The sequence below is a fragment of the Hemiscyllium ocellatum genome, chromosome 5, assembly GCF_020745735.1.
Source record: "Hemiscyllium ocellatum isolate sHemOce1 chromosome 5, sHemOce1.pat.X.cur, whole genome shotgun sequence".
Classification (NCBI taxonomy): domain Eukaryota; kingdom Metazoa; phylum Chordata; class Chondrichthyes; order Orectolobiformes; family Hemiscylliidae; genus Hemiscyllium; species Hemiscyllium ocellatum.
Window position 1 is genome coordinate 76,620,212 of NC_083405.1, and position 20,534 is coordinate 76,640,745.

Genomic DNA, 20,534 nt, shown 5'->3' on the forward strand with positions numbered 1-20,534 from the left:
GTGACCAGAATTGTATGCAGTATTCCAAAAGCATCCTCATCAATGCCTTGCACAGCGACAATATGACATCCTAATTCCTATACTCAATATTGTTAAACTTGCCACAAGCAGAGTTATATTTTTCAATCCATACTTTGCTTTTTGGAGTACTCCTATCAGTAGCATGGTTACTGTGATTTGGTGATGAATATTTCGGTGAATGGGGAACAAAGGTACACTATCTACTTTTGCAGCGCAGGTACCCATACACACAGGCAAAGAGGGACACCAGTTCAATTGGGACAATACAGAGTGTCTCAAAGACCTGTTCTAGATAGATTACCAAGGCTTTAATGAACCTTTGTGTGAGAACGATCACTCGGTCAGTTATCTGTATTCTTTGGAAGACAGCTTCCAGTTAAAATGCATTTCCCAGGTGTCACTGTGAATAGTCAGACCATCTAGGTACACCACACAATTAAGCCTGCCAGTATCTGGTTCATAATCCTTTAGAAAGCATCTAGGACACTACAGAATCTAAACAGCATGACTCGACAGTGATATAGCCCAACTGGATTACAAAGGGGAAATTTCTTTAACAGAGACAGTCAAGGGAACATGCCAATACATCTCAAGTAAATCTATCTAGTCAATGCAGTTGGCTGTAACTATTGGACATCCAATCCCTCGACACCTCCATCTGCCATGACCAGGGTCTCCAAGTCCTCCATTTCTTCCTCTCCCGATGATCCCACCAGTATTCTTCCACTGACACACTCATTCGTTCGGCTGAACTGGTCCTCATCCTCAACAATTTCTCCAGATGAAAGGGGTATCCATGGGCACTCGTCTGGCCCCCAGTTATGCCTCTTTGTTGGCTACCTAGAACAGTCCATCTTCCATAGTTACATCGGCACCAGTCCCCACTTCATCCTCTGCTACATTGATGACTACATCGGTGTCACCTCGTGCTCCCGCGAGGAGGTTGAGCAGTTCATTAACTTCAACACATTCCACCCTGACCTTAAATTTACCTGGACCATCTCTGACACCTCACTCCCCTTCCTGGATCGCTCCATCCCCATCAATGACGACCGACTTAACACTGACATTTTCTTTTATAAACCCCCCGACTTCCACAGCTACCTGGATTACACCTCTTCCTGCTCTACCTCCTGCAAAAATGCTATCCCATATTCCCAATTCCTCCGCCTCTGCCATATCTGCTCCCAGGAGGACCAGTTCCACCACAGAACACACCAGATGGCCTCCTTCTTTAAAGACCACAATTTCCCTTCCCACATGGTTGAAGATGCCCTCCAACCCATCTTATCCATGTCCTGCACCTCCGCCCTCAAACCCCACCCCTCCAACTGCAACAAGGACAGAACTGCAACAGGACCCCACCAACCTCCGCATAATCCGCATCGTCTGCTGACATTTCCACCACCTACAAACGGACCACCCCTATTCACTTTTCGTAAAGACTGTTCCCTCCGTGACTATTTAGTCAGGTCCATGCCCCCCAATAACAAACCCTCCCCTCCTGGCACCTTCCCTTGACACCGCAAGAATTACAAAACCTGTGCCCATACCTCCCCTCTCACCTCTATCCAAGGCCCCAAAGGAGCCTTCCACATGCAAAGTTTCACCTGCACATCCACAAATGTCATTTATTGTATCCGTTGCTCCCGATGCGGTCTCCTCTACATTGGGGAGACTGGGCGCCTTCTCGCAGAGTGCTTTAGGGAACATCTCCGGGACACTCGCACCAATCAACCCCACCACCCCGTGGCCGAACATTTCAACTCCCTCTCACACTCTGCTGAGGACATGCTGGTCCTAAGCCTCCTCCACTGCCACTCCCTTGCTACCCGATGCCTGGAGGAAGAATGCCTCATGTTCCGCCTTGGAACACGTCAATCCCAGGGCATCAATGTGGACTTCACCAGTTTCCTCATTTCCCCCCCCCCCCACCTTACCACAGTTTCAACTTGCCAGCTCAGCACCATCCTCATGACCTGTCCTACCTGCCAATCTTCCTTCCCATCTATCCACTCCATCCTCTTCTCCGACCTGTCACCTTCATCCACCTATTGTACTCTTAGCTACCTTCTCCCCAGCCCGACCCCTCCCATTTATCTCTTCACCCCGGAGGCTCCCAGCCTCATTCTTGATGAAGGGCTTTTGCCTGAAACGTTGATTTTCCTGCTCCTTGGATGCTGCCTGGCCTGCTGTGCTTTTCCAGCACCACTGTAGTCTTGACTCTGATCTCCAACATCTGCAGTCTTCACTTTCGCCCAGCTTTACCCACCTGCTTAAGCAATCTTCCAGATAGAGCATTGGGTAGGGGTTGGCTTTAGTCACCGCATTAACCTTTTGGCAGGCAATGCAGAGGTCTGTGGAATTGTCCGCGTTGGGCACAAACACAACAGGGGAACTCTCGCAACTGCTGGTAGGTTCTATTGGTTGATCTCTGAACCTGGGCCCAGTTTTCAAGGACTGCCTGATAGAGATGTTGCTCTATAGGATAGGCCTCTCTCACATCTATATTATGTAGACCTAGGATAATGCAGCCTGCCTAATACCTGCATTCATCCTTGAATGTAATGAGCTGCCTCACTGAATCTGCTCGTTATCCTGCACCAGGTGGGCACATAAGAAGTCTGCGGTTGCTCCTAATTCTGTAAAGTTAGCTGGGTAATAAGGGGTTCAATGTGCACCTCACCTATGTCTCTACTCAATCCATCCCCACTATACCGGTGGCCTCTATGCAAGTGGCAATGGGACAGATCTTTTCCCTGTTTGTCCCCTACTTGGTAGTGGAATTGCTTTAATCATGAGAAATGACCTAATCTTTGTTTCCTTACCCTGATTTGGGTCTTAATTAGAAAATTTATTTCCTGATGTACTTCACTACTCTAGATGAGACACTGAACCGGACTTGTAGGGGTTCACCTGATATTGCTAGGGCATTAACACATTGTCTCATGGCTGGAAGGTTTCAGGCATGGCATTTTTAACTGCCTTTTGATTCACCGCTGTTTGGGAGATTGTCAGACTACTTCACAAGCATGGAAGAGTTGCTATGGAGCTCTGTTATGTAGTCTATTATGGAAATTTCCTTCTTCTGTTCCAAACATCTCTCCTTGATTAATTTCAGAGGCCCTCACACTCAGTGCCTTTAAGTTAATTCAAATGGAGTAAAATGGATGAATTAGAAGAATCCCAGATTATAAACAAAAGCTCCTTACCCTAGTCATTGGGGGTACCCGTGGCATTATGCCCTGATCATTGTTCTTTTCAGTCTAATATTATTGTTCAAGAGCCCCCATGACTGTGGGCTATATGCCAAAGATTTTCCCAGATTCTGGACATGAAATAAGCACCATGGTTCAACTCAAGTGAGTGAACCTCACTGGGTGAAATATTGGGTCAATTACTTCATCACTATGGTGGAGCATGCAGTTCTCAGGGGTAAAGTTTCAGAGAATCAGGTCGCTGCATCAAGATGTTCAGGACATTGTGACAGATCCCTTTTGTTTTGGGCAGAAGACCCACAGGGTTCGCTAGTACTTACTGAATAGTTCCCCAGAAGCCAGCATTGGAATCAAGACAGCAGGTTTTATTGCAGGCTGAGGACTCCCCCAATCTCTAGCAGGCTTGGCAAGATCTGCAAAGCTTTACTACAGTACATCCTTGTGGATATATGGCCAGTGGAAATTCTGCTGACATTTACACCAACATGTCTAACAATTAAAATATGGTGACCTAACTACAATATTTCCCTGCTGATGATACCATTACCTGGTAGAACTTGTTAAGATAGTAGCAAATGTGTAAGTAGTTATATACACATAAATACCTAAAATTTTTAACTAAATGTCAAAATACTTGGACGGAGATGTTATACAAGGTAATGGCTCTGAGCAAAATTAATATTTAGCTGTCTTGTGCTCTATGCAATATACGAATGTCACATTGTTTCTCCGTGCAAAGACTGTCAGTCTGTCAGAAGGCCTGATAGACAGATGTGGCATCTAATTTCTGACGTCAGACCACTTCACAAGCCTGGAAGAGATGCTCCACAGCTCTTCTTCCAAGACCACAATTTCCCCTCCCACGTGGTTGATGATGTCCTCCAGCGCATCTCCTCCACTTCCTGCACTGCTGCCCTTAAACTCCACCCCTCCAATTGCAACAAGGACAGAACCCCGCCGGTCCTTACCTTCCACCCCCCCCAACCTCTAGATACACTGCATCAACCTCCTCCATCTACAAACAGACCCCACCACTAGGGGTATATTTGCCTCCCCATCTGTATGTCGGAGAGGCCATTCCCTCAGCAATGCCCTTGTTAGATCCATGCCACCCACTGGTCCCTCCAATGACCACATCCCACTTCTAGCACCTTCCCCAGCCAATGTAAGAAGTGCAAATCTTGCACCCACACCTCCCCCCTTACCTCCGCCCAAGGCCCCAAAGGATCCTTTCACATCCGACAGAAATTTGCGTGTACTTTCAAACTGTATTCCTTGCACCCGGTGTGGTCTCCTCTACATCAGGGAGACAGGACGTCAACCTGTGGATAGTTTCAGAGAACATCTCTGGGACACCCACACCAACCAACTCCACCACCCCATGGCCGAACACTAACTCCCCCATCCAACTTCACCAAAGACATGCAGGTCTGCGCTTCCTCCATTGCCAAGCCCTTACCACCTGAAGTCTGGAGGTAAATGCCCCTTCTTCAGCCTCAGGACCTTGCAACCACACGGGATCAACGTGGATTTCACCAGTTTCCTCATTTCCCCTCCCTCCACCTTATCCTAGTTCCAAGCCTCCAACTTGGCATTGCCTTCTTGACTTGTCAATCTTTCTTCACATCTCTCTGCTCCACCCTCCTCTCTGGCCTATCACCTTCCCCCTGAACCTTCATCTACCCATCACATTCCCAGCTACCTTCCCCACAGCCCCAAACCCCTCCCATTTATCACTCAGACCCCCAGCCCACAAGCCTCATTCCTGATGAAGGGCCTATGTCTGAAACTTCGATTCTCCTGCTCCTCGGATGCTGCCTGGCTTGCTGTGCTTTTCCAGCAGCATGCTCTCAAGTCTGACCTCGAATCTGCATTTGCAATCCTCACCTTCTCCTAGCTCTGTTATGTAGTCTGACAGAGTAACTATGCCTAGCTAATGTTAATTGTACCTAATGCTTGCATGCAATAAACAATACCTTGTTATGTTAGACAAGTACCTCTTCTGCTAAGGCACTATGAAAGTCTATCCTCTACCATTGATAATTAGGTATTTCCTTTAGACTCAGCGCAGAAAGGAGAGCTGGTGACAATAAACTAAACCCATCATGAACTGTCAGTGGCTGATAGTATTTCTTGTTGTATTTTGAGGCATTCTATCTTATTCTTTTACTATCCTAGCTGAAACAAGGAGCTGTCTGGCATGACACCTCGGTAACAGGCCATCACAGACGCATCACCCTCAAAGCTATAGCTATCTCTGGTTATCCCCTGCAAGGCTGGCACTCAGTGGCTGCACTCAGGAGCAGCAACTGAGGTCAGCACTTTTTCAATTTAAGTAAACAATTTCTGCTAATTATTATGAAAACTACAAACTAAGCTTAAAATAAAACAAAAGACACAAGAAGTCTCCTGCATTTCTACATTTCTGACCCAATTTTGTGATATAAAATTATGGCACAAAAACCATGCCACCTCATACTGAAATCATTTTCTGTGAATTATTCCCCCCTGCAAAGCATATTTCCATGGCAATGTGGATCAAACAGATCCTATATCTGATTAATGTTCTTCTATACTCACAACTTCATTTGTTTTAGAAATGAGCAGTCTAAAGTATAATTATTTATACAAGTTGACATTCTTAACATCTCTATGAGCATCAAAGATCAATAGTCTCCTCACAGATGGTTTAGCCATTATACACATATGAGCATGTTATACCTCCTCAGCAAGCCTTATGGTTGCATAACAACCAAGCCACCTAAGTTTGTTAACAAGTAGAATTCAGGTCACATAAACCCACCATTACTTCATTTTATCTTAAACTAGAAACAGTTCCAAAGCATAAACACTTTATAAACTTCATACTTACAAAACTGGCCATGCTTAATTGCCCATCGTATAAGGTGCATTAGTCAAGGGTAAATATGGGGAATGGATCTGAGTGGGTCACTCTTCAGAGGGTCAGTGTGGACTTGTTGGGCCGAAGGGCCTGATTCCATACCGTAGGGAATTTAATCTAATCTAATATAAAAACCTCCACCAAAAAGACAGGTTGTAATACCCATAATCTGCCTGTAAAGTCAACTGCTCCTATTGATACAAATACATAGAAAGACTTCAAAATGTTGCATGCCTTTTGGCTACAACTAATCAATTCAAATAAGCTTAAAAAACAATGTATATAGTTTTAATTTACAGTTTTCTATTAGGACTGCAGAAAGATTAAGCCTAGCAGGAAAAGTAGTTTTGCAACAGTGTCCAACCTATAAACAAGCTTGATTTCTGGTCAGCTTTAACAAATTTACATTTAAATATGACATTTAAAATGCAGAGAATGATGTCAAGATGCACATTAGTTCCATACTTAATCTATTAAGTGTGATTATCATTATTTGGGTTAGGAAGTCATTTAGGACTGCCAATCCAAAAAAGATTTTTGTTGGAGATGGAATACCAAAATCAGTCTGACTAAAGTATTAAAAGTCCACAGAAATTAAAGTCAAATTCAAATTCAAACAGGCCATCAGCTGTTATTAGCTGCAACATTGACAATTTTCAATAGTAAATACTGACCAGAATATACACCAAGCTCGTGTAGAAGGGCAAGGCTACATACGCTGGGACTTTTTTCATTGGAGCATAGGAGATTATGGGGTGACTTTATAGAGGTTTGTAAAATCATGATGGGCATAGATAAGGTGAATAGCAAAGATCTTTTCTCTGGGGTAGTATGTTCAAAACTAGTTGGTATAGGTTTAAGGTGAGAAGGGAAAGATTTAAAAGGGACCCGAGAGGCAACGCTTTCACACAGTGTGATTTGTACGTGGAAAGAATTGCCAGAGAAAGTGGTTAATTTAGGCACAGTTGCAAAATTTAAAAGACATTAGGACAGGTACATAAATAGAAAAGGTTTAAAGGGATATCTGACAAATACAGGTAAATGGGACTAGTTTAGTTTGGGAAACTTGATCGGCTTGGACAAGTTGGACAAAAGAGACTATTTCTGGGCCGTGTGACTATATGATTACAAATGCTGAACTGCTAAACTGTATAATGTGCAAAATTCTGATATTTGTTTACATTTTCAAATGTCTTAGCATCATAGAATCACTACAGTGTGGAAACAGGCCTACACTGACCCTCCAAAGAGTGACTCACCCAGATCCATTCCCCGACCCTATTACTCTACATTTACCCTGACTAATACACCTAACCTACATATCCCTGAACACTATTTGAGCATGGTTAATTCATCCAACCTGAACACCTTTAGAATGTGGGAGGAAACTGGAGTACCCAAAGAAATCCCCGCAGACAGGGGGAGAATGTGCAAACTCCACACAGTCGTCTGAGGCTGGAATCGAACCCGGATCCCTGGCAGTGAATTTTATTTTCTAAATTAAGACTATTCCTGGTTGCAACACCACTGCAGTCGAAATAATTCACGGAGGTGATTATTTCCAATACTTGGAACTCTGTCTTATGCAATACTGAAAAATCAAAATCACCTCTATGCAGGGTTTTAAGGTTAAATTTTCTAATTCTACAATAACAAGTTCAAAGTCATTTACACATACCTCACTGCATGAAGCAACAGCACGATGCAGAGGAGTCAACCATTTGTTGTCTTTGGCATTAACTCTAGCTCCTACAAGTACAAAATTATACAAGTAATAATGTTGCTATTTAGTGGTGATCTGCACCAAATTTTTACACCAATTTAATATAATTGCAATGATAGTGAAGGATGAGAAATTTAGTTAAAATGCTTCTGCAATGTTCAATGGATTAGCAAGAATGTGTAAAGTGACTTGCAATATTGACCTAAAACAAGGAAGTCCATTGCTAGTAGCAAAACCTAATTAACTTTTTCAATTAAAAGACAGTTGGTCAAGACCAGTTTAAAAGAAATTAAAAATGTTAAATTAACAAATATACAATTGTTTATATGAATCTGATAAAGATTTGAGGAAGTGAAGATCAAAATACAAGATGAACACAGCTTGCCTGTTTGATTGAAGGCAACTTAAGAAAATCCAAGCAATTTGGTTATAGGCACTTTGTAGAACAACTCTTATCACATTGCCTTCCAGCATCCGCTCTGTAGCTTGGAAGACTGGCTACTCGTATACACAAAAGCCGGATGAATTGAAAAAAACTGACATGCAAGTGAAATGTTTTCTTCATTTGACATAGGGGAGTACTTGCTGCAGGTAGTACCAAAGGTTCAAAAAAGTTGGTCATGGGTTAATTTTCAGCCCAACACATCAGTCAGGAATGGAGAATGAAGCTCTAAGCCCAAATCTAGCTGGCAACTCTTCCCAGAACAACCTTACAAGGCCTCACTGAAACTCGTGCCAGCCCAGAACTGACATGATTTCCACGAAGGTCATTTCAAAAAGCTGAGAAGCTCGGTCGAAAAAGGTCATCAAGCTCAGAAGGAAAAGATTATCTTTATTAACGTGAAAACTGACATTTTCCAATGCTTGACCATCACAGTTTTCATCAACCCATAGTGAGCTGGCCAGCATGCAATGGAACCACTGAGGTTAGTGGACTGGGCAAGCAAAACCCAGCCTAAAATGTACAGACATCATATCAGACTGGTATAGAGATGTCTTCAGGTTTAGGAACACATCACCTTCACTTGGTCAGCAGAGTGGGATGACTGGAGTTTTAAACTCATTTCGCCTGAACAGTTAAGTATGAGTGCACATTTAAGTTGACATGATTTGTTGAATTCTGTTTTTATTTGGCTCTTTCACGCTCTCAGCTAACAAGCGGCAAGCAATTGAGTTGCATTTTATAAAAATAATACTGACAATCAGCCAAATAAAAGCTCTTAAATGGCTCTGTAAACTAGCATTGAGAGTCTGGCTAGTTTGCACCAGTGAAATGAGATGCACAGTAGGCTTCAGAATATTTCATACAGACAAATACTGAAAATGAAAATACAAAATCCAAATTGTTAACACTTGTCTGGTATTTCCACGGGAGCTGTTCTGATCTCCTGTTGCAATCCAAAAAGATTTTGCAGAAATGCCACAGGAAACACCAACCTTTCTATAAGCTAGTTGAAGTACATAGTTGAAGTATACCTGATAGAATAAGGAGTTCAATAATTTCAGCATCTCCTAGATATGCAGCAGCATGCAAAGGAGTTCTCTTCTCAGCATCCTACAATGAGAGAAAAAATAATTTTACAGTAAGTCTCTTTGTTGTATCAAAGTGACAATGCCTACAAAAGTCACCTTTGGCACATCATTCCAAACTTAAAGCCAAGTAGCAATCTGGTATCTACAGTTGTAGCTAACAGTAAAACACCATTCCATTCAAATTCTGAAGTCCAGGACACATAGTTCATTCCTTGATTCTTACAGCAGAAGAGGCATTATTCAGGCCATCTTATCCGTGGCAGTCCTCTGAAAGTTATTCATTTAAAATTCCAACTCCTATATCTTTTCCGCATAAGCTTTAGCTCTTCAAGTTTGTGTCTTAATTCTCTCTCGAAAGCTGGTCAAACCTAATCATCACTTTTTCAGGTTGTGTATTCCAGATTATAACTTTCTCCTTTTAAAAAGTTCAACTCTGCTCTGGTCCTTTTGCTAATTATCTTAAAAATGTGTCCTGTGGTTATCAACATTCCTACCAATGGAATAGTTAATCCTTACTCCATCAAAGCTTGTTGCCTTCAGAACTTTTCACCAACTCACATCAGATATCCAAACCTTCCTGAATCAGCAAAAAATCAAGCAGAGGAAAACTAAACCAAAAAGGATTTGTGAAGCCTCAATCAATTAGGCTAAATTGGAATTGAAATTAGGTCCATTGGAATTGTGCAGAGCTTATTGATGAATATCTGTAGAAGAAATCGTTCTAAATATAGAGATAGTCAAAATAGGTGACAAAATCTGAATCAGAGCGGCCAGCAGCATAATTGGATGGGGCAGTAGGGGAGGCAATGGCCTAGTGGTATTATCACTATGCAATTATTCCAGCTAATGTTCTGGGGACCTGGGTTCAAATCCTGGCAGATTATGGAATTTGAATTCAATAAAACACATCTTGAATTAAGAATCTACTCATGAAATCATTGCTAATTGAAAAACTAATTGCTCAGAAAAAGTCACCTGGCTCACTAATGCCATCCTCACCACGCCCAGCCGACTTGTGACTCCAGAACCACAGCAATGTGGTTTGATGTTAAACTGTCCTCTGAAATGGCCTTGAAAGCCACTTGGCTGTACCAATCACTCCCACGTCTCAATAAAGAATGAAACTGGGTAAACCGCTTGGAATTGAACAAGGCACCAGAAAAGGTGATGGCAGAAACAGCCTCATCGATCCTGCAAAATTCTCCTTACTAACATCTCGGGATGAGTGCCAAAATTGGGAGAGCTATCTAACAGACAGCCAAGCAGCAGCTTGACACCCAGTAAGGTATGATTCCATGAATATGACAATGCCCCAGACAACACCACCATTGTCCCTCTCCTGTCCTAGGACAAACCCAGCAGAGGTATACAGTCAGGAGGGAGTTCTCTACTTTGACTCCAGAGCCCATGAGGTCTCATGACTTCAGGTTAAACATGGGCAAGGAAACTTCCTGAATAACATGCACCAGCCTCTTTCAACTGAAAAATCACTACCCCTCCATGTTCAACAACACTTGGAGGAAATACCAAGGGTGGCAAGGATGCAAAATGTACTCTGATGGGATTTCAATGCCCAACCACAACAGTGACTCAGCAACAGAATTTTACTGAATGAGCTGGTTGGATCCTTAAGGGCATAGCTGCTAAACTGGGTCTGCTGCAGGTGGTGAGGGAATCAACAAGAGAAAAAAAAACATACTTATAGAGTCAGAGTTACACAGTATGGAAACAGACCTTTTGGTCCAACTCACCCATGCTGATCAGACATCCTTATTAAGTCTAGTCCCATTTGCCAACATTTGACCCAATCCCTCTAAATCTTTCCTAATCATGTCCCCTTCCAGATGTCTTTTAAATGTTGTAAATGTATCAGCCTCCACCACCTCCTCTGACAGTTTGTGCCATACACACCCCCACCCCCATCTTCTGTGTGAAGACATTGCCCTTCAGATGCCTTTGAAATTTTACCCAAATCACCTTAAGCCTATGCCCTCTAGTTTGGACTCACCTATCCTAGGGAACAAGATCTTGGCTATTCACCCCATCAATGCCCTTCATGATTTTACAAATGGTTGCAAGGTCACCCCTCACCCTCCGACATTCTCGGCAAAAAATGCCCCCCCCCCCCCCCCCATTCAGCCTTGCCAAATAGCTTAAACCCTTCAACCACGACAACATCTCTATAAACCTTTTCTGCACCCTTTCAAGTTTAACATCTTCCCCATAACAGGGAGACCAGAATTGAATGCAATATTCTAAAAGTCGTCTCACCAATGTCCTGTAGAGCCGCAGCATGACATCCCAACTTCTAGACTCAATGCATTGACGAATGAAGGTAAGCATGCCAAATGCCTTTTTCACCATCCTGCCTACCTGCAATCCCACACCTGCACTCCTCACTCCCTATGCCTGGCAACACCCTCAAGGACCTACTATTAATTGTACAAATCCTGCCCTGAGTTGTCCTACCAAAATGCAACATCTAACATTTAGCTAAATGAAACTCCATCTGCCACTCCACTGCACATTGACCCATCTGATCAAGATCCCGTTGTACTCTGAGGTAACCTTCTTCACTGTCAACTTCACCATCAATCTTTAAACTAAAGTCATTTACATAAAAATGATGAAAAGCAGTGGATCCAGCATCTTATAGCATACCGCTGGTCACAGGCCTCCAGCCTGCAAAAAAATCCACCATTCTGTCTCCCACCTTCAAGCTAATTTTGCATTCAGTTGGCTAGCTCCTCCTGGATTCCATGTGACCTAACCTTGCTAACCTTCAGTCTACCACGCGGAACCTTGCCGAAATCAATATAAGCAACATCTACCACTCTGCCTTCAATCTTCTTTGAATTTTTGGAAGAAATGACAATCAAGTTAGTGAGACACAGCTCCCCACACACAAAGCCATACTGACTCTCACTAATCAGTCCTTGCCTTTCCAAAGGAATGTAAATCTTCTCCCACAGAATCGCCTCCAACAACCATAATGTCATCCTTATTAATCTGCCGGTTGTAGATGTATCTTTCAATGACAGCATTGGTAAGAGAGACTACTGCACAATCCTTGGAAAGACTAAGTCCCATCTTCACATTGAGAACATCCTCTATCGTATGGTGTGCCACTATCATCGTGCTAAATTGGACAAACTTCTAACAGATCGAGTCACTCAAGATTGGACATCCATGACCTACTGTGAGCGATGAGCAGAACTGTATTCATGCACATTCTGCAACCTATGGACTGGCATATTTACCACTACCATCAAACCAGGGGACCAACACTGGTTCAATGGAGAGTGCGGAAGGGCATGATAGCAGCAGTACTTGGGGCATTCCTAAAACTGGGTGTCAACTTGGTGAAGCTACCAAACAGGAATGCTTGCTTGCCAAACAACATAAGCAGCAAGTGATAGATAGAGCTAAGTGATCCCACAACCAACAGAACAGACCTATGTTTTGCAATCCTGCTATATCCAATCATGAATGGTGTTGATCAACAAGATACGTCAGTGTAAGAGGACGGTTCACAAATATCCTTATCCTCAATAATGGTGCAGCCAAATAAATCAGTGCAAAAAAATAAGGCTCAAACATTCACAGCAATCTTCAGCCAGAAGTGTTGAGTGGATGATCCATCTCCGTGTCCTCCAGTGGTCTCCAGCATCACAGATCTCAGTCTTCAGCAAACTCGATTCACTCCTCATGATATCAAGCAACAGTTGGAGGCACTGAATATGGACTATGGACTATGGACCCTGACAACATTCCAGCAATAGTACTTCAGACTTGTGCTCCAGAACTTGCAGTTTCCATATCAAAGCTGTTCCAGTACAGTTACAATACTGATATCTACCTAACAATTGCCCAGTATGGTCTGTCCACAAAAACATAGGACAAATCCAAGTTGAACAATTACTGCCTCATCAGTCTACTCTCAATCATCACAAAACTGACACAAGATGTCATCAACAGTGCTATCAAGCAACACCTGCTCAGTGTTGCCCAGATTGGGTTCTGCCAGGGTTACTCAGCTCCTGACCTCATTAAAACCTTGGTTTAAACATGGACAAAAAGGTCTGAATTCTGGATTAGAGTGATGCTGGAAAAGCACAGCAGGTCAGGTAGAATCCGAGGAGCAGGAAAATCAACGTTTCGGGCAAAAGCCCTTCATCAGGAATAACCCAAAATGTCAATTTTCCTGCTCCTCAGATACTGCCTGACCTGCTGTGCTTTTCCAGCACCACTCTAATCTAGACTCTGGTTTCCAGCATCTGTAGCCCGTGATTTTACCTAAAAGATCTGAATTCCAGAGTTGAGGTTAGAGTTACTGCTCTTGACATCAAGGTTGTATTGGACTAAGTGTGGCATCAAGGATCCAAATGGATACTGGGGGCAAACTCTCTGCTGGTAGGAGCCATACCTGGCACATAGGAAGATGGTTATAGTTGCTGGAGGTCACTGATCTCAGCAGGACTATCTTCAGCTGCTTCATCAGTGACTTGTCATCCACCATTATGTCAGAAGTGGGGATATTTGCCAATGATTGCACAATACTCAGCACCAATCACAATTCCTCAGATACTGAAGCAGTCCATGCTCAAATACAATAAGATCTGGACAATACTGACAGGCTGACAAGTGGCATGTAACATTCACATATACAAATGTGATTCAATGACCATCTCCAATAAGAGACAAGCTAACCACCACTCTCGACATTCAGTAGTGTTATTGTTGCTGAATCCTTCACCATTAACCAGAAACTGAACTGGACTCGCCACATAAACACAGTGTCTACAACAGCAGGGCAGAAGTTTGGAATACTGTGGTCAGTAATTCATCTCCTGACTCCCCAAAGTCTGTCCATCACCTGAAAGGTGTGTGATGGAATATTACCAACTTGCCTGGATAGGTGCAGCTCTAAAAACACTTTAGAAGCTTTCACCATCCAGGACAAAGCAGCCTTCTTGAGTGGCACCACATCCACAATCAAAGTTCAGTCGCAGCAGTATGTACAATCTATAAGATGCACTGCAGAAATTCACCAAAGATCCTTAGACAGCACCTTCCCTCCATGACCACTTCCATCCAGAAGAACAAGGGCAACAGATAAATTGGAAGACCACCAGCTACAAACTCCCCTCCAAATTACTTACCATCCGGAGTTGGAAATATTTCTCTATTCTTTCACTTTTGCTGGATAAGAATCCTGGAATTCCCACCCAACGGCATTGTGCATCAACCTACAGCAAATGGACTGCAGTTGTTCAAGAAGGCAGCTCAACACCACCTTCTCAAGACTCACTAGGGATAGGCAATAAATGCTGGCTAGCTAGCAACACCCATAAGTGAGTAAAACAAAACAACAGAAGCACAGCAGATTTCACAGCAACTCCTGCAATTGAAAGAGTTAGGGCATAAAATACAGGAATGACTAAAGAGTACAAATACTGCATCAGCAAAAATTAAAAAAAGGGCTGCACTCAATTCTTTAAAAACAGTGCTCAAAGTTACAAATGAGATGAAAAAAATACGGATTTCCCCAATGGCTAAGTAAGTTTATGCAATCACTAAATCGTGACCAGGAAATTCAATCCCATGGTACGCAAAGAGGTATTTGATCTCAGTTTATGCAATGACAGATGTAAGAAACAGCCCAGATTCGAGTGTGGTGAGGGAAGAGCAACACAAGAAAAGAAAATTATAAACTATGTTCTCAAGAAATTCTAAACAGTAACACTGTTATAGATGAACATTAGGTACGTGCTGTTACTGGTTAGACTATCTGTAATAGCAGGATCTTTAATTCTCAGCAACCATTGCTCCTTTACCAGCCTTTTCATCAAATCATTCATTGATAAATATAGCTCCAGTTACACCCACCACTTAGCTCACATCTATTAATTGCATGCTAAGCAGTAGCAAAATCGTTGAAAAGTAATTATTTTTGCGTTTTTTAAATGAAAGGTAATGGATGTAATGATTACAATGTGACCTCTTTCTGTGTTTGTGTAGTTTTTTTAAAAAAGGGAGCGAGTGAGTCCAGTCTGGGAACCAACATGGTTTGTTTAAAGTATATTTCCACCACTCCATGGGAGATTTTTGTGGGTTGTAAAATGACTCACCCTGTAACTCTAAAAAGACAACAAAGAGTACACAGGAAATGTGTAATGTATGAGTCAGAGGTAAAAAGTAATTCATTGCTTTAAGAGAATGTATGGATCTGAATGGAGAAAATAAGCTGAATTTCATGCAGTTATTAAATCTCGCTCCTACTGATGTAAACTTACACTAATACCCCAGCAAATTACGTAAAACATCTCTATCATACCTTATTAGAGTTAACAACACCCAAACATAAATTTGTCTTTATAGGTGATGCCATTACATTATAAAGATTCTCTTTGCCCACGCTGAAGTCTCACGTGCCCTAGAGGTGTGTCATAAATGGCTACAGATATTTTTAATCAACCTCTATCTAAAGGCTCTTGCAGCACATTGGAAATATCTCTACCTCAGGTGAGAAGGGCAGAGTTCAAGTCCCCCCTGCCACAGTGGTGGGTCATTACATGACTGAACAGGCTAATTACAAATAAGATGTGTTCAAGAACCAGGATGGAACAAAGGTTTTGAAGGGCGTTGACAAGCAAGGTAGGAATAATTTGAAAGAATGTTTGGATGCACAGTTGACATCGTAAAAGCTTGTTCAAGATGCATATACAAATGTAAATTAATTAAAGAATTAGCTTAAGGGAAAATAGATTTTCCACTGGTCAGGAGTTGTTATTCCAACATAGATAGGAGTTGTGCTTGGGGACTTTGTGGAATCCCCATTGCAACATACTCTGAAGGAATTGCTCTGGAGATTGAATTTACTGCAGGGTAATTCTTTGACACCAAGAACTCTCCAAAGTCTCGATAAAAAGACTTTAGAAGGTTCAAATGAAATTCAGTAAAATTTATTTGGGGAAGTTAGACTATGAAATAAATTCTCTAACTTCTGAATATCTTCAAGGTTTGTGTGAAGATTTGTAGCTCGGGTGCTCTTTGTTGTGGTTCTGTTCGCCGAGCTGGAAGTTTTTGTTGCAAACGTTTCGTCCCCTGGCCAGGCGACATCATCAGTGTCAAGCGGCAAGGACAGACCACTATAAATACCGGAAGAAACATCAAAGAAGCGCTTCGCAGGAGGCTCCAGAGTTCTGAATATCTATTGAAGTGACCCCATACTTACCTTTCCCATACTCAATTACATCTCTCTCAGACCACTTACATTCCTCAGATCTTGACTTTATACACCCCTCTGGGACCAGATCATTTAGCCCCACCTTGGTATGATCCAATGCTGTTGGACCCTTACAGGAACATCCCCCAATCTCTGCTGGACCTGACCGTCCCATTCCTTTCTTCTAACATACCCAATCCATCAAACATCCCCTTCTCCAGATCCATCCTATCTGCAAAAGATAGCCATTGCTTGGAGAATTCAACCCAATGTTTGATTAACTAAGCGGAGTTTTAGAAGAGATTTAATATTAGAAGAGAGGATTGACAAGTACATGCTGTTGATGTTGAGCACGTGGAATTCCAGAAGGCCTGTGATGAACTTGAGCACAATAGACTTATGAACTAAAGGAGAGTAGCAACATGGATACAAAACTGGCTGAGTGACAGGAAACAGCAAGTAATGGTTAATGAATATTTTGCGATAATTGGCGATAATGCAATAATTGTTCCCTGGCTAGGAGGCTCTGTCTCCTAGGCGAAAGCGAGGACTGCAGATGCTGAAGAATGGTGCTGGAAAAGCACAGCAGGTCAGGCAACATCCAAGGAGCAAAAAAATTGGGCAGGAGCCCTTCATCGGAAATGAGTCTGGGAGCCTCCGGGGTGAAGAGATAAATGGAAGGGAGGTGGGGCTGGGCAGAAAGTAGCTAAGAGTACAATAGGTGGATGGAGGTGGGGATGAAGGTGACAGGGCGGAGAGGAGGGTGGAGCAGATAGGTGGGAAGAAAGACTGGCAGGTAGGACATGTCATGAGGATGGTGCTGAGCTGGCAGGATGGACCTGGGGTCAGATGGAGGGAGAAGAAATGAGGAAACTGGTGAAGTCCACATTGATGCCCTGGGATTGAAGTGTTCCGAGGCGGAAGAGGAGATGTTCTTCCTCCAGGCGTCGGGTGGTGAGGGAGTGGCAGTGGAGAAAGGCCAGGACTTGCATGTCCTCAGAGTGCGAGGGAGGCTTGAAATGTTTGGCCACAGGGCGGTGGGATTGATTGGTGCTGGTGTCCTGGAGATGCTCCCTAAAGTGCTCTGCGAGAAGACGCCCAGTCTCCTGAGGGTAAAGGAGACCGCATTGGGAGCAACAGTTCCAATAAATGACATTTGTGGAAGTGCAGGCGAAACTCTGATGGATGTGGGAGTGCACTGACCCGACCAGGTAGTCTCATTTTTCTGCCATTCGACATACTTCTCATTCACTCACTGTGAAAGCTGAGAGATAAAAGGACAGGACAGTCTATTCTTGCATAAGCAAGCCAGCTTTGAGGGACACAAATGATTTAAAAAAATATTTGCATGCCCCATGGAAATCAACTGAGTCATCACCATGCAGTACTGGAAAGGGCTGCATTGCCAAAACACAAACAAGACAATAAATCTCATGTGAGCATTAAATAAAGTTCTATTCAAAGATGAGCAGAATAGCTCATTGATTGCCCTGGCCAACCTTTATCTCTCAACCAACTAGAAGAGATCATCTGAATATTTATCTCAAATGCTGTTAATGGAAGCTTGTTATATGCATGCTGACTGTCTTGTTTTTGATATTCTTGTGTATTCTCCTCTAGCCTTAGGCCAGTTTTGGCATTTACACCATCAGTTATATAAGTCCTCAAGCCTGAATTTCTATCCCTAGACCTCGCAGCTGCCATTTCTCTGTACTCCATTAAGACACTCCTTAACCTCTCTTATCAATTATACATTTATTTGGGTAATTAACACACTGCTTTTTTTTGCTGTCAATTTGACATTTTCCTACTTTAGCATGCCTCTAAAATTAAAGCTGTTTCCACAACTGAGAGTACAACTCAAAAATAATTGTGAAATACTGTGGACATCTTGAGGTTATAAAAGATACTTTATCAATAAAGGTTTATTTTTCTTCTCAATAATGCCTATTAAATTTTCCACGATTCCAAATGAAATCCTGTAAACCAAATGTCTTTTATTACTGTGATTGTGACCATTTACCTGTATGATTGTAAATTTCAGTATATTAAATATCAACATATAATTAATATTAAATATTAATTGCATCAAGTTAAAATATGGATTCTTTGCTCTCAATTTCAGTAAGTTTATTTAATCGTACATTCATCCAGTTTACCTGAACAAAAACATTTCAAAACAATCATCGCGGTTATACTTAGTTTTATAGTCTGGCTTGACTACAAGACGATTTTCACATGCGGAGCCTACAAGAGACAGTGGATTACTGTTCTCCTGCCAGAGAACTTTCCATACACTCTGAAACAATCAAATGTTTATTGCCACATCCATTCTCTGCAGCACAATAACTCCATTGATGAAATAAGATGAGTGGTTTCCACTTCAAGCTTTACAGGTTTGTGTCGTGGACTTAATAATGATACCATGTTCTAAATTTGCGATTATGATTACTTACTCTAAGTTATGGTAAATAAACTCTCATTCTGCAGAAGGTTGCTTGAGAAATGAAGCCAGCAAGTGGATATGCAAAGAAATGCAGGAAAGACTGGTAGATCAGCTTGGGCTTCAGGGTCTGCAGAACAACAAACAAAAAGCTGATTGGATGGCCAGTTTACAATATCACAGGATGTAGACATCGCAGGAGCACATGAAGTAACAAGTAGACAGATGAAGACACTGGCTACCCAAGTTTACTGGACTTCAATTAAGTCAAGGAAAAGACAACAGGGTTGATGCATGAAATAGTAGCGAAATAATGCACATCCGATAGAAAGAAAAGAACAGAAGCTCTGAACAACCATATGACATTACAGAGAGAAGGAAAAGTCCTGCATTGGGCTCCCAATGAAACACTTGTGGAAAGCCCAATCACTGAGAGAAGGTGTGCAGAATAAACAGAGCATCAGGGAAATGTGAAAGAAAAGAAACCAAATCACCAATAACTCTGGTAGATGACAATAAGAATACAACTGCATGAAATGTCTTTATGAGATTTACTAGATAAAGAAATTCAGACTTATCAGGGCAGGAAGACAGCAAGAAATAAGCCACAACCATAAATGTGAAGCTGAACTAGATTCTGTAACACAGAGAAACATCATCCTGAGTAGTGTTCTGTTGATAGTATATGGTCAAACTGAGATTCAACAGCTAGGAACAACTCAAATCAGAATGACACAAAAGAAAAGATGATAACTACATGTTCTGTTCCTAAAACAGACTATGCTACTACAGTGGTGCTGAAAAGTTGCTGGGAACTGCAGTAGATCTCGGTAAAGCATGAAATGAAGGAAGTGCCACTGAATGCTGAAGGTAATACAATGACTGAAAAGTCATCTCTGATCAGAAGCAAAAAAAAACTGGTTCAGTTTATTCAGATTGATTTGGTGAATGGTTGGATGAGTATCAATGCAGAGAAGAAACCTGTGACCCATTCCTGTCTATGTACACTGCATCTCCCACCTCAACCTTCATAACCCATGTAAAATATCAACAGAACTGAGATGGTAGGACAGAAAGTAATTGCCAATGTCTCACAGCTTACAAATTAAGTAAGTTTCATCATACTGAATGAGAGATGTCAAATGAAATACCATAAATTTGCTTTAATGCTTCTCTATTGTCATATGAAAATCATGATCGAAAAGACTTAGATGTAAAAATACATCAGCTAGCAACATTGCACCTCTGAAATAGAGTAAAATCAGAGACATGACCAGTAAAGACAGTTCAGATGCTCTCTCAGCAAGTGATCTTAAGGTTTCCTAATAGGATACAGTAAACAAAGTCAGGAATACATTTTATGATGACTTTCTTTGTATGCATTTTTGAATTGTTGAAGTCAGCACTCATTAAATAATGTAACACTCAGGGGAAACAATTCCAAGGGGTTGTCAATTTCAAGTCCC

At 42.1% G+C, this 20,534-nt stretch overlaps 1 protein-coding gene across 4 annotated transcripts in view; it reads right to left on the reverse strand.

Moving 5' to 3' along the window:
* The window catches only part of LOC132815748 (serine/threonine-protein phosphatase 6 regulatory ankyrin repeat subunit A), a 196,115-nt gene that overhangs the window by 86,647 nt on the left and 88,934 nt on the right, over positions 1-20,534 (reverse strand). For all 4 annotated transcript variants that reach the window (XR_009644702.1, XM_060824871.1, XM_060824872.1 and 1 more), the window contains exons 3-4: positions 9,341-9,419; positions 7,820-7,890 (exon numbers count right to left, since the gene is read on the reverse strand). Coding sequence is in view for 3 of the 4 variants with exons in the window: in XM_060824871.1 (XP_060680854.1) it covers positions 7,820-7,890; positions 9,341-9,419 (150 nt within the window). In the remaining variant the exon portion in view is untranslated. The remainder of the gene's footprint in view (positions 1-7,819; positions 7,891-9,340; positions 9,420-20,534) is intronic.